General features: G+C 42.8%; 1 protein-coding gene and 1 long non-coding RNA gene across 27 annotated transcripts in view; one reads left to right on the top strand and one right to left on the bottom strand.

Moving 5' to 3' along the window:
• LOC128908839 (uncharacterized) overlaps nt 1–19,957 on the top strand; it is a 69,346-nt gene that overhangs the window by 1,262 nt on the left and 48,127 nt on the right. For 15 of the 26 annotated variants that reach the window (XR_008466119.1, XR_008466139.1, XR_008466135.1 and 12 more), the window contains exons 2-5: nt 2,239–2,449; nt 5,801–5,907; nt 6,487–6,726; nt 8,188–8,286. This is a non-coding gene — a long non-coding RNA (uncharacterized LOC128908839). Of the gene's footprint in view, nt 1–2,238; nt 2,450–5,800; nt 5,908–6,486; nt 6,727–8,187; nt 8,287–14,353; nt 14,534–17,902; nt 17,989–19,957 lie in introns of all 26 variants that reach the window. The other 11 variants (XR_008466116.1, XR_008466117.1, XR_008466114.1 and 8 more) reach the window with 8 other exon arrangements.
• On the bottom strand, nt 2,436–9,749 carry LOC128908838 (ferritin light chain-like). Its single transcript, XM_054199741.1, has 3 exons — nt 9,215–9,749; nt 6,422–6,568; nt 2,436–5,117 (listed from the first exon to the last, which is right to left on the bottom strand). The coding sequence occupies exons 1-3, from the start codon at nt 9,395–9,397 to the stop codon at nt 4,614–4,616; spliced, it is 834 nt and encodes a 277-aa protein (XP_054055716.1). The 5' UTR covers nt 9,398–9,749; the 3' UTR covers nt 2,436–4,613.

The raw sequence follows: 19,957 nt of genomic DNA, 5'->3' as shown, positions 1-19,957 counted from the left end.
GCTTTAGCAAATGACTCTTTTCACATGAGCTATGATGTATAAATTTGCGTTTCAGGTTCCTCTTTCAACTCAAGCCTCTGCTTACCTTTATTCTGAAATCTTTGAAGAGATTGACTTAACCTCCTGAAGCAGCATGTTGCGGCACATGTAGTTGCACTGCTGGATTGCTTGTGCAATAAGAATTTGTTATTTCCAATAACTAGCAGTGGCAGAGTTTGTACCTTGGAGAGATGGGATGGTTTTTGGTAATGTCTCTCAAGGATGCTAGAGTTTTTACTCTGTTTTTGGAATACCATTTGAGATAAGAAATTAGGTGGTTGTTGTTCCGATATTGAGGCACTTCAGCAATGCAACTGTGTGATTTCATTGACTTCATGATTAAAATAGTTCTGGGTATTTTTAATGTACCATGAGCTAAAATTAATCTCCATTCTGCAGTTATAAATATTGGTGAAATTTCAACTAATTCAAAATCAAAGGCAAAGCCCTCTCTTCCGTGGGACGAAGGGCTGACTGAGAGAATCTGCAAACGTAGAAAACATCCCATCAATGGTCTAGTCCCCAGTCCTTGTGCCTGTGACTTTTTAGAGGGGCTATCGTGATGGTGGCTTCTTCTGTTGTTATATGATTTATATTTTTTTTGCAGAAAGTCCTATTATGCCGTCCCCATTTTCTACTTACTTAAGTGTCTTTGAGTACAAAGATAAGAACTGTTAGTCACATTCTGTCATTATGCCCCAAAGATAAAATTGTTATTTAAAGAAAAAAAGTATATGTTTTGGGCTCTGTACAAGTTTGTTCTTTCACTGTATCCAATGCTGAAAAGCGATATGTCCCAAGGAGATCAGCTATTGACCACCCTTGCACATCTAGAAGTGTATCTCCCAGCTGTTTCTGAGAGGCAGAGTAGCAAACTTGTGAAAACACTTCACTGTTATTACAGAGGTTCTTTGATCTAGAAGGAATGAACAGCTTATTATTGTTTATTTTTAAATCTTTATTGAACAGTTAAAAAAATAAAAATAATTTGCATTTGAAATAGTGCTAGGTATACAATAATGCATAATAAGTATAAATGAGAAATAGTTGTATGCTGTAACTGAGTGTGTAAATTGGGATATCAACGCTTAGTGCTGGCTGTGCAACCCACTCAAGATGCTTAAACCCTCTCCAGATCATTGGTTTCATTTGTGGACAAGGTAATTTTACCTAATATTTATCCAGTGTTGTAGTGTATTCTGCCACTAGGTTATATATGACCCCAGGAAAAGGCACTCTTGAGACTTGTGCGCATAGTGGTTACCTTGGGCAAAGTGGTAACAAATGGTGGGACTTGGACAAGCAGTACAAAGAGACTGCCAATAATTGCCCTGAATGCACTTAAGTGCATGAATTCACCGAAGTAAAAAAGTCAAAAGGCGGCCTTGACCAGATGGTGAATTCCACTTGGAGTGATCTTCCAGTGAAGGTGCCCTTGAGGACCCCTTTCCTGCTGCTGCCACCAGAACTAACATGCACATTCATTCCAGTATCATTGCCAAAGATGGGTTTGTCCAGAAAGATGTTGCCTTGTGTGGTGCGGCCTGAAAGAAAAGGTCCTTGCAAAGAAGAAATCCTGAGGTGCTCTTTGCAATTTTTTGTAGCCACAGTGGAGAGGATGAAGGACAGCGTAATGTCCACCTAGAGACTTTAAGTGAATTCCTCACTCTGAGAGTAGGCAGCAGCAAGGGCCCTTTCCATGCAACCATAGGTAGTGCTTATGGCAAGAATTTAGAAGTATGCCATAGTTAGTACCTGTCTGGAAGCCTCTGCAGCCGTAACTCATGATTTCAGTAAAGATTAGATCCCTCCAGAGCTTCCAGTTTGGATGCTGTATTTAGGGTACTGGTGCTGCTATAGCTATTCTGAGCTGGCCCAGATTGTGCGTTTGGATGGTTTGGGCGTGGCTTTGGAAGTACAGTTACAGAGTGTGCGTGTAAACAAGCATTCAGCAGAGAGAGAGAATTTGTAAAGTTTCTGTAAGTGTTATTGCCCCTATACCTCTTCCACATTCATCCTTCGTCTCCTTTTTTTCAGGCTGAGAAGCATGGATAGACTCATCCTATAGACGATAGACAGATATTGTTAACAAAGTTGGAGATCATATTCACAAGCATCTTCTGCCCTCTCAGCAGAAGCAGTATGTGGACAAGAGCTTGTTATCTACAGTAACTGATTGATTTCTCTTTTCTTTTTCAGAGGATAGAGACTGGGAAAATAGCTGATTGTGAGTTTATCTAAAATGAACAGAATTGTCTCTTCAGACAGAGGGCCCAGAACGTGTATGGAAAAGAGAGAAAGAAAGACCTAAAATCTGAGAACGTGTGGATACATTTGGCTAGAAAGATGAATATGAGAAGAGTCTCTGAGAAACAGACGTGGCAGTATATCAGGGAAAAAGAAAAGGCAAGTAAGTCTTGCTTTGAAAAATGTAAACGTTGGGCTCTTTGTTATGTTGGAATTCATTTAAAGTAAAAATCTTAAGTGCTGGAAACAACGGAGGAGGCTGTACCTACATTTCAGAAGGTCACCAACTCTTAAAAGAGAAGACTGTTGTAGAAATAGGTCAGACGTTACCAGTAGTATTTGAAGTGGTTTTATATGGCACTAGTTTATAATTCCGTTAGTAGCTTTGCTCCGTTCATATTTACTGAGATGTATTTTAATACTGAGAGGGAGGGATTCCATTGCTCTTATTCATGTTGAGTTGCAGTCAGTGGAACTAATTGTTGAATAAGGTATGCTCAGCATGAAGATGGGTGATGGAATCTAGCCCAGATGGAAATATATTTTAAACTACTGCTGTATTAGAGAGCAGCCATGTCAACATAGACAAATCTAGCACGTTGCTAAAAGTGCTTCAAGTCATTCTTGTGGCACACTGCAGTTTTTTTTACAGAGGAATACAGGGGTTATTTTAAAATGATGCCCCACGCCCCCAAGATTGAACTGTATTAGCAGAAAGATTGGGGAGACATCTGCATTGTAATTGTCCTGTGCTACAACACCAACAGAAAGTAGGTGGGCTAAGGCAGTTTTGCAGAAATGGCTACTTAACAGCAGCTGTCTATAAAAGCCAGTTTACTGAAAATGTTTCATTGTGCAGCGTTCTTATCTTAATGCAGTTTTTTGACATTTATTTTCATTATGTGGTTTACTCTTCCATCTTGTGCAACTTTCTTAGTAGTAGAAAAGTACTGGTGCAGTTTTATATACTAGCATGCCTATGTGGTAAATTGAGGAATATAATGTAGATGCAAAGTGCCATTTTTAACTGAATTTATTTTCAAGCATAACAGGAGTATCGCTTACAGTATTACATAGAAGTATGAGACAGTCTTTCAATTAAGCAAACCCTAATTGCATAAAAGATGTTGTACATAATGACCAAAAAAGCTAGCTGCAGGCAGCTGATCTAGCCAGTTGCTCTTCTTAGGTGACCTTGGTAGCCAGTGTACAGAAAGAGATGCACTCCCCTGTAGGAGATGAATGGAAGGAATTTGGACACCTCTGAACTTTAACCAAGTGGCTACAGTAAAAGCCTTAGATGTGGTGGTGCTAATAGCCCCCCTAATTGAACACTGGCCAAACTGAAATGCAAAACTAATGAGTGGCCACGCTCTATGATGCAACTCTAGTTAAGTGTGCTGCATTTTCACTAGGATCTTATTCCTCTACTGAGGACCAAGATAGGGAATACAAGAAATAGTAGTAGTACCATAATTTAGTTAGCTGAAATAGGGGTCTGTATGGTAGTTAAAGCAACGATCCTAGGTTAAGTCTGGACAGAGCCCTAGAGTTAGTGTCTTCAGTGACACTTGCAAAATATGCACTAGAACCTGTAAAGATCACTTCTAATGAGAACCCATAATTTCCCCCTTATCTGCTTTCTGATGATGAGAAAAGCCAACTAGGCAAATAACTGTAGAGAAACCCAGCACATTGTCTTATTCCCACCGCTGAGGAAATGTTTTCATCCTTCATCTTGGATAAGTATACACTGAAAATAGCTGGGTGATAAGTAAATTAATTAGATTACTTATTTAAATTGCTGCTGTGATCAAAATAAGACAAGATAACTTTATTTTAAAACAAGTCTTTTAAAAAAGTTCATTATGTTAGTATACTTGTTAGTAATATATGTTATACAGTAATATAAATATTCAATAATATAAAACTAAATCTTTAGATTTTCTGCCACAGATGTTTCCTTGTACTAAAGTTACATTTTCATTTATTTATTTTTAATAAAAGTTATATATACTGTTAAAAATAATTTGCACTAACTAGTCCTGTTAGTAATTTAAAACAGAAAGGAGGCTTAAAGGCTTTTGGCTTCTAGGAAGAATTGCATAGATAAAAGGGTGACTAATGCTGGCAATTTACATAACTAGCAACCTTGCTATGATTTAACCAAAATAATGGTGTGGGCTAAGTTTTCAGCTGTGGCTCAACAGATGATGCGGGAACAGGTTGTAGAGCAGGAGGAGCGATACAGCATCATGTCTCCTGAGTTCTGGTCTCAAGTCCACCTGCTGTACAGGTCTGCCTTAGGAACTGCAACAGCCACAGCATTAAAGGCCCTCCCTGCCCTGCTTTGCTTTTGCGCCTGTCCCATCATTACACTGTGGCAGCGTGGTAGTGCAGTGTATGGTTGCATATATTGGCCCTATGCCATTTCTGTGCTGGGAAGATTCTCTCTGGGGTCGCTTCAGACCCTCTGCAGCCCCTGTACACTGCTGGAGAGGTGGGCAGGGGCTGCAGTGCTGACTAGACTCTGGCTCTATGCCTGTTCTGAACTCTTTCTGCAACCGGTCCATAAAGTAATCCCCAAGACTATTTCTGCCATCTTGGGAACAGTCAAGCCTGCGAGCATTGGTCAGTAGATCTCCCATCATCTTGATCTTCTGGATTTTGGGCCCGATAAATTGTTTCTTGATAGTGCTTGCGCTATGAGGGTCTGCATTTTCAATACTCAGGGCATAAAGCTCTTCAAAATATCGTATCATAGTCTTCCATTGTATCATTGCTAATTCCAGGGCTTTCATCAGACCGACTGCATACTCACAGTTTGGTTTCTAAAAACAAAGACAGAATTACATTTATTCAGAACAGCTCATTTTACTGTATTCATTGATGGTTTCCTGCAACTTACCTGGGCGCTCTAAACAAGATGTGCTAGGATTTTGCAACAGCTCCTTCTACTTTAGAGCATCCATTGTTTTTTTGCAGAGTTGGATGGCTGTAAACATACAGAAGTGGCAGAAGCCAAGCACTTTTTCAAGTAAGAGAGATTTAGGCAAAGCTGCTGCTTTGCCTGAGGAGAGTTCTTACACCAGGAGACCCTACCGCAGAATCACAGAATGGTTTAGGTTGGAAGGGACCTTAAAGATCATCTAGTCCCAGCGCCCCTGCCCTGGGTAGGGACACCTTCCACCAGACCAGGTTACTCAAAGCCCCATCCAGCCTGGCCTTGAACACTTCAAGGAATGGGGCAGGCACAACTTCTCTGGGCAACCTGTTCCAGTGTCTCACCACCCTCAGTAAAGAATTTCTTCCTAGTATCTACTCCAGATCTCCCCTCTTTCAGTTTAAAACTGTTACCCCTTGTCCTATCACTACACCCCCTCATAAAGAGTCCCTCCCCATCTCTCCTGTAGGTCCCTTTTAAATACTGGAAGGCTGCTATAAGGTCTTCCCTGATTCAAACTGAATATTTAGAAAGTTTTCAAGATGGCCTTTTTATTTTTACTTTCTACAGCTTAACAACTGCTATGATAGGCTAAAGAAGAGCATTCTGTATTAACTATTTACAGAATACTAATTTGGAAGAGAAGAATCAGCCCCTTGGGTCTTCCAACAAATGAGGTGGGTTTGAGTTATTCCTTTGTACCTGTGCAAGCCTGACTCAGATCTCTAGTTCAGATTCTATCTTGGGCTGTGCTCCAACAGATCAACTACTGCCCCAAGCTGGATGTTTCTTTTACCTCCTTCCTTACCACCTTTCTTAGGTGCTAATGGCTTCTATTTAATTTAAATGTGAAGGAGACAAATGGGCTGTTTCAGCACAGTTTAAGTAGTCTCATTATTCATTACAGCACACTGGAAACAGGAGTGTCCAGCTGAGTGAATAAAAAGGGGACCGTTCTTCATGTTCTTTTGGGCTAGAAAGCAGCTACGTAGAGTTAGGTCTGTATGTCTGACAGTTTCTAGGCATCACAATCAAGAACAAAACCTTGTACACTAATATGACAGGGAAATTACATCTGGAAATCCAAGAGTGGATGAATGCAGAGATCTGAAGTACCAACAATATAATGCAAGAAGTTAGAGTAATCGCTGCAGATTGCAGCTGCTTGAAAGCTTGTTGTCTATTACCCACCTGGATGGTTTTAGAACAGTAATGGCCACCTCTTTCTTGCTGATATTTCATTAAAGCCTCTGCAGCTTTTCTCTCTTCCAGAGCTTGATGCAAGAAGAACTTGGAAACATTTGGTAGAGCCACATGCGACTGATGAAAATATTCACCCTAAGCACACAAAACAGGAATGTTAAGATTTGCTGTAGATGGGACTGAGTCGCAGCAGAACATGGTTTTATCAGAACTCCAGAGACCCTTCCAATGGAAGTTGTTCTACCAGCACAATCACTCTGAAGACCTTAATCCAAATTTCTACAATAAATGAAGTAAGTAGTTACAGTCACAGAATCATAGGGGTTGGAAGCGACCTCTGGAGATCACCTAGTCCAACCTGCCAAAGCAGGGTCACCTAGAGCAGGTTGCACAGGGACACATCCAGGCAGGTTTTGAATGTCTCCAGAGACAGAGACTCCACCACCCCTCTGGGCAGCCTGTTCCAGTGCTCTGCCACCCTCAAAGTAAAAGAGTTCCTTCTCACATTTAGATGTAACTCCTTGTGCTCAAGTTTGTGCCCTTCTTAAATGAAAAAATCTCTTTACTTCTACTAGAACTTCTTCTGTCCTTTAATACTAGACAGGTAACTGTAGTACTGATGTCCTCTCTCAACAACAGTCAGAGATCCTCAGAATATTTTATTTATGAGTGGTTGGAGGTGTGTGTGGGTTTTTTTGTTGTGTTTTGTGTGGGAGTTTTGTTTGGTTTTTTTGGTGGCTTTTTTTTTTTTTTTAAACATAGTCCCAGAGCAGGGAACATCAAGATTTATCCCTTCAGGCCAGCATTCCAGTGAAAAGTTAGCTTTCAAAGGTATGAGAAAGATGAGACAAATACCAAAAAAGAAAACAACCACAACTTTGCATCTGTTTATCAGCTGCATTATGGATAATGTTATTCCAAAATAAAGAATACTGCTACTGAACTATACCGTATATACCTTTAATATCGTATGTAGCTTATGCCTAGGAATACTTCAGAAGTAATACAACCCTAAACCCGCTGCTGGCCTTGTTTTACTCTGTATGGGAAAGTAACAGCTTTAGCCACTGCAATATTTGACTGTGCTAACAGATCTATCAGCTCTTACATTAGAAGAATTTTATCCATGGCGTTGCTGTCCCATAAAGAGAATGTATTAGAGACAGGTAGTGAAGGAGAGCTACCAGCCACCAGGTTATAATACTTCAACACTGGCTCTGCGCAGCTCCGATGTTGAGGAGAATGAGAGGCAGCAGCTGGGAATATGCCAAGAACTGAACTGAGGGAGCAACAGCATCTTGATCTGCTGGTTCCCTAAACATGCGCATGCAATGCAGCACAGCTTTTGTCTCTCAGACACACTCTCAACTGGAGTACTGCAGATCCAGCTGTTGGCTTGTGGCCTGCCTAGGAGGGGGTAAGGAACAAGTATGTGCATTTCATAAGTTTTTCTGCTTCTTATTTTCTTCACTGCTTTCATCTATTACCCTGCTTAAATATTAAATACCTGTGTTTCATCTATGTTGCTCTGTTTAGAAAAAATGCAGAAAAGTTACATACACAAAACAAGTTTATGGTTTTATCTTATATTTTTATGGCCATCTGGGATATCCCAAACCTGTGGCACACATACACGTGTATGACCCTAAACCATACAAGAGAAAGTACATACTGGAATGTTTTATTAAGAACATTCATTGCAATATTTGCATAATCCTTTTCCTGAAGTCAGTCATTCATGTTTTTGTTGACAGAAGAGTCAAGACTCAGGGTTTTATAACCAGTTCCTCAGCACGAACCTCCTTCCTGACTTCAAGCAGAGCACCAGTTACTGCACCTGCTAAACTGTTAAGGTAAATCTTTTATATCAATCATTAACCATTTAAGATGTTCACATTTATAGGTTTGATTTATCCACAGTCAATTCCTAATTGAGCTTTCTCCACCCCATACAGCTGCCAATCACTAGCGTTATTTTAATCCACATGCTTAACAAGCAGAGGTTTTACTGCATACTTAAGTTTTTATTGGACTAATACTTAACACCAAGCTTGATCAAAGCTCGGGGATATACTGAATATAGTTTGTGTTGCTTCTCAGTGGATGCTTGGCATAAGAAGGGATGGCAATGATCATTTTGGTTTTTGATTTTAATGGCTTTCTTAAACTATATGTTGCCTTAATATTTGATATATAGCCAGACAATTTTCACAGCTATGTTACATAGTATCAGAGACAAATGTTTTAATTCATGTGCAATGTTCCTGCCTGTGGAGCAAAAACCCCTCAGCCAACAGCAACATCCGCGAACTCTTATTTCATCAGTTAACCACACACGACTATTTTACATACAAAGTTTGTGAAAGAGCCCCCCAAGAGTTATACTCCAAACCTGTCAGCGTCCCTGTTCCTGTCCCTCTTTCCACAGGCACAGCTCTGTTTGTGAATTACCCAAAACACACGAGTGCCCGATTCATCACCCACTTGTTCCAGACCTTGGTCTCTGTTTTTCTCGCCCCGTCACCGGCCGCCCCGGGGTAAGCACCCGGGCAGCGGCGCGGACGCCCGGCCTGCGGGCTCCGGGGGCGCAGAGAGACCCCAAATCCCGCTGGGCCAAGTACCGGGACAGGCACCGCTCTCCCGTCCCCGCCCGACTCCGAAACTCTCCTGAGCGCCGGCGGGACCTGCCCCGCTCCCCGGGCACCTCCTTCCCCGCCGCCCGGGCAGGGCCCTCGGCCGCCTGCCGGGACCTCCGCGCCCGCTCCCGGCCCGCCGGCTTACCAGCGCCTGCAGGCAGTAGGCGAGCTCCAGCAGGGCGCCGGTCACACCGCAGAGGCCTTCCTCCACGGCGGGCGGGAAGCTCTGCCTCACCCGGCTGCCGGTCAGCGGGCGGTGCGCCGGGCAGGCGGGCAGCGTGACGCGAGGCCGCTTGGAGCGCGGCTCAGCCATGACGGGAGCCGCCATGGGGCAGCCGCGCCGCCTCGCCGCGCCGCCTCATATAGCCCGGGCACCTGGGACACACCTTGCCGCGCACGGCGGCGCCGGGCCGCCCCCTCCCCGCCTCCGTCCCGGGGTGCGTGGGGCCGCCCGCCCACGCCTAGGGACGGTAGGGGGGGGGGCCGCGGCGGCCGCCGCCATTTCGTGCGTGCCCGTTGGGCGCTCCCTGCGCCCGCGGAGCCTCGTCCCTCTGGGCGATCTCCGCCGATACTCGCCGGCCTGCGCGGCGAGCAGCCGGCGGTGGGCCACTCGGCAGGTGCTCACGGCAGCCCACGAAGCGCTGCGGCAGGTCGCCTCTCGGCCCTAGCGCTCGTCCCCTCCCTCTGCCAGGCGTCGGTGGCCAGGGCGCCAAGGGCCCGCCGTCATTTCTACAGCTTGCTTGAGGGACGGTTGTCAGGGACGCCCACGCTTAAATATCTCCTTTTAATAGCGAGGGATGTGCGAAAGCGCAGTGTGAGAGTCCAGGCCAGAGCGGCTGATCGTGGCTTGTCATGGGGAGGGAGCAATCAGTAAAAAAATCTTGGGAATTTAACAGTGTATCTACATGTGGCTTGGCTACAGCGTAAATACTATCTTTTTTTGATTTAGACCGGAAAATGTTTATGGTTTGGTCCTATCTGGGCAGATTAAACCACCTTCAGTATTTTAGTAATTTAATAATCATCAGTTTGTGCAGTAACTTCAAAATACAGGTTTCTGACTTTTTCAGCTACTTTACCATATGGATGGAGCTCTGTGTGTTACTGCTTGAGCATTTATTTACCTTTAATAGATTCAAGCCAGTGGAGTGGAAATATGAGTAATCTCGACACCCTTCAAATTTGTTAATTTTCTGTTCAGTGACTTTCTGTTTAGTAAGTTTAATGTTACGTGCCATTCTGTGGAATATTTTTCTAGCAGATCACACCACTCCCCCACAAACCCAGGATGCTAGGGGCAGAATTTTTACTCTGTTGCGCGTTTTAATTGTTATTGGATCTGACTACCTAGAGCAGAGCACACATCATCTGGGAGTAGTCACATAAAGATGTGAGAAAATTGCCCATGAGAAACTTAAGTACTTCTAGTTCAGTGCCTCTATCTTGTATGCTATTCAGCCCTCTTTGTTTACTGTAATTGTCCATTTTTTCATTCTTCTAGTTCTTCATGCTGTAGTTAAATTAGAAGTTTCAGCAATTAAAATGTAAAACTGTTCTAAGTTCACTTTTTAAAAAAAACACATTTAAGCATATGCTCATTTTAAGCATTTGAGTAAAACTGCATGTGAATAAAGTATAGCTGTAGTGTTTGCAAGGCTAAAGTAAGTACCAAAATTCATAAATTGCAATATATTTATTGACAAGACAGTTTAACAATAAATTACCTTGTTCTGAAGTTCTCAATAAGGGCCCTTTTTTTTTGCTGGGGCACTAGGGACTTTTGCTGGGAAGATGTACTTCTACCAGTTACCTTTTAGCTCCTTCCATTACAACTGTCTTTGTTTTAGCCGGTAAAATAGTGTTTTATGATCCCAGAGTAATCCTTTGACAGCCTCACAAGAGGAAGAGCAAGTGTGGTGTCTGTGTGTGTGTATACTTGATGACCTCCTTTCTGTAGACAGTCCAGATAATCTGAAGTGTGAAATGGCAATAGAAAGCAAGTTAGCTAGTGTCTCTGTGGAAAAGTTTGTAGTTGTATTTTGTTAGTTGGGCGTTTATGACAATAATTTTTCATCTTATCAGCTCATAGATGCTTGTATCTGTATTAGTGGTCTCCTGGTCCCTTGGAAGTCAGTATTAAGTTATGCCATTTCAGTGATGGAGAACTAAGACACAAAGACATTTCTTAAGGCCACCTATGATGTATGAGCCTGATCTCAAAACTGACTCTAAATTTCCTTAATCTCTGTATGTTCTTTAACACCCTCTTTTTATGAGAACACTGTTAAAATTATTTTGCTTTGTGCTTCATAGAACTCAAGGAAATACCTGTAATTTGTACTGTAATCAAATGTATTGTGGAAAAATTCCATTACAAAGTAATGTAGGGGTTCTTGCTACACAGAATGAGGTAGTGTCACATGCCAGTTGTGTCTGGACTAAGGAAAAGCTCATCTGTTCCAAAAACTTGTGATCTCAAGTCTTGGTTTTCAAGAAATTCTGTATCCTGGGGAACAAGTGCTTTATTCAGTTTCTTAGTTACAGTATTTCAACGTGGCATGGAATAAGTGCAGCTGCATGCTATCAGCTAGGGCTGCTTTTAAGATAGGTTGCTTTTTTTCCCTACATGCCCTAAACTGAAGGGGAAAGTCTTGCATCTTTCTCCCAGACTATGTGCTTTAGAAAAGCTACTACCCGCTTGGGGTAGCAATATCTGTATATGACTTTGATACAACAGGTGAATCTGGGTTATTCTCACTAAATCCTGAAGTATGAAGGTACTTTACAGATTTCCTCAATGAACTGATGTTGGGGTGAAGAGGATTGGACACTGACCGATCTTGACTGAGGGAAAGCAAGAGCAGATAGTTATGTGCAAAAAGGGTGGGTGACATCTGGAAATAGGGTTGGTGACAGGATTGACCCTGTTTATTCCCATAATCTGGGATTATTTAAATGCGCAATGGTAGGCACATGCCTTGATGAAAGATGTCTTTATTAATTTCTATGATTTGATGCAACACATTTTAAAGAGTGTTGAAAGTGTATGGCAAAGTGGGAAGCCAAATAACCACAGCATGGTATACAGAACTGCAATTAAAATTCCAGTAAAATAAGCTCTCTTACACACACTCCCACACCATCTCTTATCCCCTCCTCCTTCCCTCCCTGTTTCTTTTCATTCTTTGGCAAAGTGCAGCAGAGAGGACTGTTGCAGTCAGCAGGCTTTAGAAATCATCTGAAAACGTCTCTTCTGCTGAGACTACTTTGCAAACATTTAGTTGTGTTTGGCCATTTCCTACCTTGATTCTCTCTCACTTAAAGCCAGGCTTTTTAAGATGCGCTTTGTAATCTGGAGTTGATATTGCTTGTTCTTTAACCACAGGTAGCAAGAGCTGTGGCTGTTGCTTGTATCCGGCTACCATCTGTAAGCTTCTTTCTAGCTGTGACGGATTTTTCATGGGCTTAGCAAATAGTGTGTCTAATGCTGCCAAACTTTTTTCTCATGTGATCATTCAGTGCCCATCAATAGCTATGATGAAAACAGAGGGCTATGTGAGGAAAAAGTAAGAAATAAAATGTATGATATGTATGCCTGTGAATTAGGCGCCTTCTTTCATGAGTTTGTTTGTAATTAAGTGAAACCTAAGATCTCTGGCAGGAAATAGAGAATGATTCATATGAATGCCAGTGAATTCACAATTGCTTATATTAGACTTGAAGTCACTTAACCCATTTTTCTATATGCTTTTCTGTTCTCAACAGGTGCTTCATTTCACTATTTTATCTGATCCCACTCTTTTTTATTTCCTTTTTGCATGGAGGAAAAACCAGCAAGACTTCTGGGTTGTTTTGTTGCCTTTTTGCACTGTGTGACTCATTAAGTTAAAAAAGCAGCCTGAAATTTGGGAGGTTACTATTTAAATAAGCATAGAAAAATAATTTTTTTTAACTCCCTTACAGTAAAAGTAGTCATCAGCAAAACATGAGATGGCCCTGGGGTGACAATAGCACTGTGACCAGGCTGTGATGCGGACATTCTGGAAAATGCTTTTTGCCTGTATGTCACTGGGAAATTGGAAAGGTCCAGTTCGTTGTCGTGCTGTGAAATTGGCATCTCTTAGAGATACAAAAGAAGGTTTTCCCAAAACTAAAAGTTAAAGCCTAATCCCTTTGAAGTCAGAATCTTGTTGGTATCGGAGCAGACAGGAGCCTATTTTTTGGGCTTACAGGTACTGAAAATTACTATACGGTGCTGCGGTATCTACATGTATTTTATATATATTCAGTTTACCAAAAGGAGGTATTGCAATGAAATTCTGTTTGTAAAATACTTGTATTAATTTTGATTTGGGAAGTAATTTTGGAAGTGCCTTTTTTTGGCGCTCACCTCGAATACTCTAAAGCGTAGTTTTCCGTTGATTTCCTTTTCTAGAGAGTAAAAGATTTTGTTCCACTCATTGATAATTTTGTATTTGCAAAACATTCATTACTGCATTGTTTAAAGCCGTTTGAGATGTTTGAGGATGTTCTTAAGTTGTATTGGAAACAGCCATGTCTTTTTTGTCTTCGTTCAGTTTTTTCAGTAGCCTGATAAATTTGCAACACTTTGTGCCTCTGATGTAACTTTTATCTGGGGCAGTTCAGTTCCATAGGCTTCCTTGACACAGGTCTGCGTGGCACAGATACTGAGAAGTTGGCTCATTTGTCTGTCTTCGTTTGCAATGAACTTCTTCCTTAAGGAACTTTCCAAACACTGGATAATATAAACCATTGTGATATATATAGCGTTCTTTGAAACTTTACTGATTGAGATCTGTCCTTCAAACAGAACATGCCCACAGCGTGTGGGCATGTCTGTGCCATGTCTAAAACAAACCTAGAAGACAAGCTCATAAGAGTTTCTGAAATACAAGCAAAGCTTATCTTTAACCTTGTGTCACAGAACAGGTATAGAAGGGTTTCTTAATTTTCTTCTCTGCAGTGCTTAAATTAGTTTATCTGTAATTAACACTTGCTTTTACCATGGGACCCTTCCAGTAGCAGAGAGTTTGCTTCAGGTAATGCCGTGAGGAGACAGGCAGCCTCCGCTCAGGGTGCTGCAGGGTCCCGGAGAGGCCCATTGCTCTGCAGCGCAGCAGGGAGCCTCTGTGGCCGCTGTGGCTGATGCTCAGAGCTGCCCTGGGACTTTGATGTTGAGGGCACATCCTGCCTGCATAGGCCCTGCCCTCACCCTCCTGCCAGTCCCCAGGGCGCCCCTCCCTTCTGCTCTCTCTCCCTGTAGGCTGTTTCTAGCTGCTGCCACAACCACAGTGCTCAGGCAGACTCATCCTCTCCCTTTGCTCCCCACCCTCCCTTCTGTGGGCCTTCAGGAAAGCTCCATCCCAGCAGCAGCTTTGGGGACTGGGTGTGAGCTCTGCAGTCGAGCCTGGAAGATGTAACTGCATCTCAGCTAACTGCACAGGTAGACTCTTGGCTATGGCTGTTGTCCTGCCGCAGCCTGGTTTCGTTTGACACCTTCAGCTATCCTGTTGCATCTCAAGTCAAGCTGCATATGGCCATGTTTGTGTGTGTGTGTGACTGTGTGCATGCGCGTTGACTTCTTAATGCTGGGGCTGCAGGTAAAATTGCACTGTGACCTCTACTAACTTGTGTCTAGGAGCCATATATTACTATTTTACCTTAAAAATGTATCACTCTTTCCAATGCAATTTTAAATGTTGACGATTCACCTGCACTGTGTTGTTCTCCCCGTGTCTTTTTTCCTTATATGTACAGAATTGTTAGGTGTGCCGACTAGGCTCATCTGTGTCTTTAAGACCCTTGCCTCTCTGCCTGCTGGCTGCAGAGGGCCGGCAGCCAGGCTGAGCAAGCTTCAGCCTAGTCAGCAGCATGATATTTGGCCCTTCAGTCTCCATTTCTTCTCTTATAAATACACTTAAGCTATAAGTGGACTATTAATTTCAAGCAGTACTGGCTGATACTACCCATCTGATTTTTTTAAAGAAGCTGTGCTTAAGAGTAAGTTAGAATAAATTGTCAAGGTTCATCTGCCTTGCAATTGTTATTTCAAGCCACATTTAAAAAAGCACAGGCCATCAAACGTAAGGCTCATCCTTGCCATCTGTCTGTTGCATCATAAGTCCAGTCACTTATTGCAGGTTGAAGCCACTGGGTCTCAGCACTGGAGCAAATTTAAGGAGATTCTGTGGCATTTCTGAAAACATGTGGCGCACCCCAGGCAACGTGTTGCGTAAGGAGGTTGTGCAATCCCAAACTGCCTAGAGTCTGTCTTAATTTGTATACCTTGCCCTTCTGTTCTACCTTCCTTTCCACAGCTGTGGATAAGAATCTGTACTTACTTTTGGGCAAATGAGAAAATAAGACTTGACATGTTGAAAAAGGCAGTGCCTTGTTTTGTACAGTCTGTGCCATCTGAAATCAGTGACCTTAGGTAATGCCTTCCAGGCAGTGTAAACTTTGGTAGGTGCACTCTGTGCTCCACGTGGCCCTTGAGGGAGCATCAGACTTATATCTTCGAGGTGAGCGTGAGCAAATACACTCTGTACATACTCAGAATATTTGGGCTAGCAGAAGTAAACTACAGGCATGGGATGAAGATCTAGAAACCATTTACTGTCTTGCTGCTGTATGCTACTGATAATCAATGTTCATAGAGTCCCTGCTAGTACCGGGAGCACCTGCTTCTGAAGTACAGGTACTCCTGGGAATTAAATGGTTTGACTGATGCCATTTGCTACTTGGCTTGAGAGAGAAGAAATGAAAGCCACAGATGTGGCGAGAGGTGTGTGAAATGTTTGCAGGTGAAGAGGAAATTATTCTAAATGTTTTAGCTTTGGTATTCACCAAAAAATAATGAATGAACCCTTTTCACAGTTTTTGTTTGAAAAAGAATTCTTTCAAAGTTTAAATGAAACTGCTTGAGAAAAAAAATATGAAAAGGTTCTTTATGTGAAACTTTAATGTGAACATTCATCAGCTAGATGTTTGGTTTAAATTTTGTATTAATATGGATTCAGTGGTGGTGAATCAGACAAAACAGAAGAGGATAATTTCACTCAAACATCATAGACCTTAAAGGCTATGCCAAATTCCGATGAAGTAATTCTTCTAGTTCCAGTCACAAATGACCCTTTATTGCTCCTTTCTGCTCAAAACACCTCTTATAGGCCATCTACATATTATCCTTCGTAGTGTGTCATGATTCCCTAGGGTATCTCTTTCCCTATCATTTTCTTCCTAATTCCATTTTACTGGCTTTAAATACATCATAAAAATCTTACAATGGTAGGTGTTAGATTGTAGTCTGTTTGTGGCAGTATGTCCCAGGCAAAGTCTTTTGTGCCAGTTTTCAAGGATCAAGCAAATTATTTTCAATTTCAGCATCTTTGAGCAGAGCACTTGTTGAATTGGGCATTCTCCTGATTTCATTGGAATTATGAGGTGTAACTCAGAGTGTGTTTGGTTCCTATCACTTAAGGCAGTCAGCACCATTAATTGATAATCTTGGGAAGGTATTTATTCTGGTCTTCAGGACACAGTGGCATTACTCACAGTGATGCAGTGAAATGCTTTACTTTTTGATTTTTAAACCACTAGCTCCAGTTGCTATCTTTTTTAGAATTTAGAAATTACTGTACTGAGTATTTACAAATTTCACAGAACATTTTGTTCTCTGATTTAAATCCTGCATACCAAGCGCCTGCCTGGGGCACAGACAAAAAAGAGTTAGCTTTGATACTCCAAAACTGGTTGAATAAATCCTGTGCAGCTGGCCTGCGTGAAATGTGCCCAGTGACAGCAAGCCGCAGAGAGGATTCAGAGGGTTAGGAGGAGCTCTGTACCTGTCAGATGCTAGGAGTGTTTTATGGCTTTGACTGTGAAGGGCAGTAACATATAGGTATCCATACTGTTCAGTATTAAGTGCGCAAAGTGGTGATTGCCATGTGTTTCCCTCAGGCATATACGTGGACAAAACTGATGCATAAGTGTGCAATATTACCTTCTTTGTATGTTTATATATGCTTTGATGTTTTCCAACTTTGGAGCTGTGGTTAAAGCCTCAAAGAGAATCCGTGAGTCTGCAGCAGCTGAGAATATGTTTGTAGCACTGGACGTTCCTGTGTGGTTGTGTCAATGTCTCTTCATTGGTGAGGAAACGGTGTTGTCTAGCCTGTACTGCAGTGTTTGTTGAGAGAAATTCTCGGAGACTTATTTAAATGGGCAAGCCAACACAGTACAATTTACACTTGTGTCTACATGTGGATGAGATGCCAGTAATTGTTATGGATTGGAGACTATTTTTTCTGCCTGTGCTATTCTCACCACCAGCTCTGCTCCTTCAATTGTGTCCACTTTGCTTCTTTTTGTAATATAACCCAGCTGAGACATGGTCCCAAGGGAAAAGTGACTTAAACAAATCTAAATCTCAGAAAGTCGTGAATTAAAATGTGTGCAGTTCAGGAAAATAAACTTTGGCATACAAAGTTATGAAGGCTGTGACCAGTTCACATGAGCAGCTTTTAGCGAGGTCATGTTTTCCTCTAATAGTATATAAACAGGAATTTGGAAAGCCTGCTTTTACTCATGTTGTGTGAGCAGTGTGGTTTTTGCAGTGCTCTGTGGTGCTGCCTTTGTGAAGCTAGCTCCATTCTCAGGCTCCAGAGAGCTTCCAGGTTCTCTAGAAGCAGGCACAAGAGTAACTGCAAGGAGTGCGACCAGATTTGTGGAACTGACCTTTGGAGCTCAGAATGGTAGGACTCAGAAAATAAAAAACATAGACATTTTCATTAATTTAATTGATTTGTTCCAGAATGGGATCACCCTTGTTCCTGTTGATGCCTGCTCGTGATCTAGACGCCAGGACTCAAGCAGGACTGAGGGACACGTCAGGCAACAGTAAGATTGTGTTACCTATGTAGAGGAGGATGTTGAAGTCTAATATATGCAGCTTGTGACTTTCAACTGTTTGGTCTAAAGCAAGGGACAGGAAGGTTTCTTTTCTGCTTTTTTTTAGAGGAAGGTCAGCGCACAGCAAAGAGAGAAGGTGAAAAATCCTTAGGAAAACCAAAAAGAGAAGAAATGCAGCACCGAGAGTGGGCCAAATATTTTACTGATGTATATGAGCATTACTCATATAACTTCAAGAGAGTACATGCTTTAACTGAGCATCTACCAGCTGAGGATTTGGCCCATAATGTTCTTTATAAAGCTCTGATTCCTCCCCAAATAGTTTTTCCCTCCCTCTTCAAAGGGGCACCTGTTGTTGGTGGAGTTGGTGATGATACTGGATTAGTGCACATGCAGTCAGCCTGCTTGGCCTCGGCCCTTTGGACCCAAAATGAACTCCAGCTGCTGTTGCCCAGAGCAGGTGCTTCATCCAGCCCTAGCAGCTGTTTGAATGTACACTGTCATGGCCAAGAGGAGGGGGTGGGTCCCCTGAAGTACTCAGAGGAAGAGCTGATCATCAGGAGGGAAGGAAAAGGGAATGTGCTACAGAGACCTGATTTTTATACCCAGCATTTAGCAGACAAAAGTTGTTCTGGCATTTCCTTGTGGAAATGGGAAATAGTGGCTGTCACTCTGCGTGCACTGAGCCTCCACAGCACCCTGGTGGATGGTGGTTCCCAAAATGAGTCTGAGGAACCACTAAAGACCAGCAGGGCCATGAAAAATGGTTGATCTCTAAACTGCCAAGATTGTCAGCTGAAGATAGGATACAGGTACATGGCAGTGTGTGAGAACTATTGAGGGCTGATAGTGTTTCACAGTTGTTCAGTGTCATTGGTCTAAAGCTTCAGTGAGCAGCCCAGCGAAAGTGAGATCAGGCGCGGAACAGTGTACGGGCTAATAGTCTGCTACATATGATAGCTTGGGCCTCACGCTCACACTGCCAAAGCCAGCAGCAAGGGACGAAAACAAAAGCAGAGATCATCAGGGGTTATGAAGCAGCCACAGGGGACAGTGTCAGGGGAATGGAGGGTGAGGAGACAATGTGGGGGCACGCAGAGATGTGGATGGTTGGGAGGCAGCAGCCAGAGTACGAGGAGGGGGCTCAGATAGCCCATGTCAGAGGTAAAGCAGCAGCAGCCCAGGGTTAGAGTGAAGGGACAGGACAAGGATGCAGGTTTCTTGGGTTAAGGGAATCACAGCCTTCAAAGGGAAGATGGCAGCTTAGAGTAAGGGCAACACAGACCTGCAGCAGGAGGTACTCTAGGAGTGCCTTGCAGAGCAGGGAGTCTTACAGTGTAAGTTGTTCAAAGTTGTTCCCGTTGCTGGCCTCACAACCAGCCCCTTCTATGTCTCTTCCAGCTTGCCTCTAATTTATTCCCCTTGGACTGTTCTCACTGACCTGAGAGAGGTCTCTGTGCAGTCCCGCACTCTCTGATTACTCACATGCTACCAGTGACAGCCCTCCTGGCCTCCCTTTCCATGAGCATCCACTAGTCACTCTTTTGGCTGTCTGTGTATGCCACTGTCAGCATTAACACCAAATTTAATGTGACTTCTTAGGTTCTTCTCCTCTTACATATATTCACTAAAGTTGCCAGCGGCCTTCCAGTTTCTCTGCTAACCTGCATGTCCGCTTTGTATCCCTACCCTGTGAATGGTTTTGGTTGTATCCCATCAGCCAGGCTTTTCAGTCTGTGTATCTTTGCTGATTGGCCAACCAAGTTCCCACTGAACCTCCACAAGTAGGAGTAAATGCGAAGTAAGGACCTTTTCCTGTGTAGCTATAAAGGGATTATTCAGGCCACATTTTGTAACAGCATGGCCTAAGAGCAGGAGAAAAACATGAATATTGGAGGCCTGTCTTTGTCAGGAAATGGGATTTATGCAGGTGCTCAGTTGCAAATGCTCTGCATGC

Source organism: Rissa tridactyla, chromosome 4 (assembly GCF_028500815.1).
Source record: "Rissa tridactyla isolate bRisTri1 chromosome 4, bRisTri1.patW.cur.20221130, whole genome shotgun sequence".
NCBI classification, from domain to species: Eukaryota; Metazoa; Chordata; class Aves; order Charadriiformes; family Laridae; genus Rissa; species Rissa tridactyla.
The sequence above is the reverse complement of the archived record's forward strand: the minus strand, read 5'-3'. Positions and strand labels throughout refer to the sequence as shown.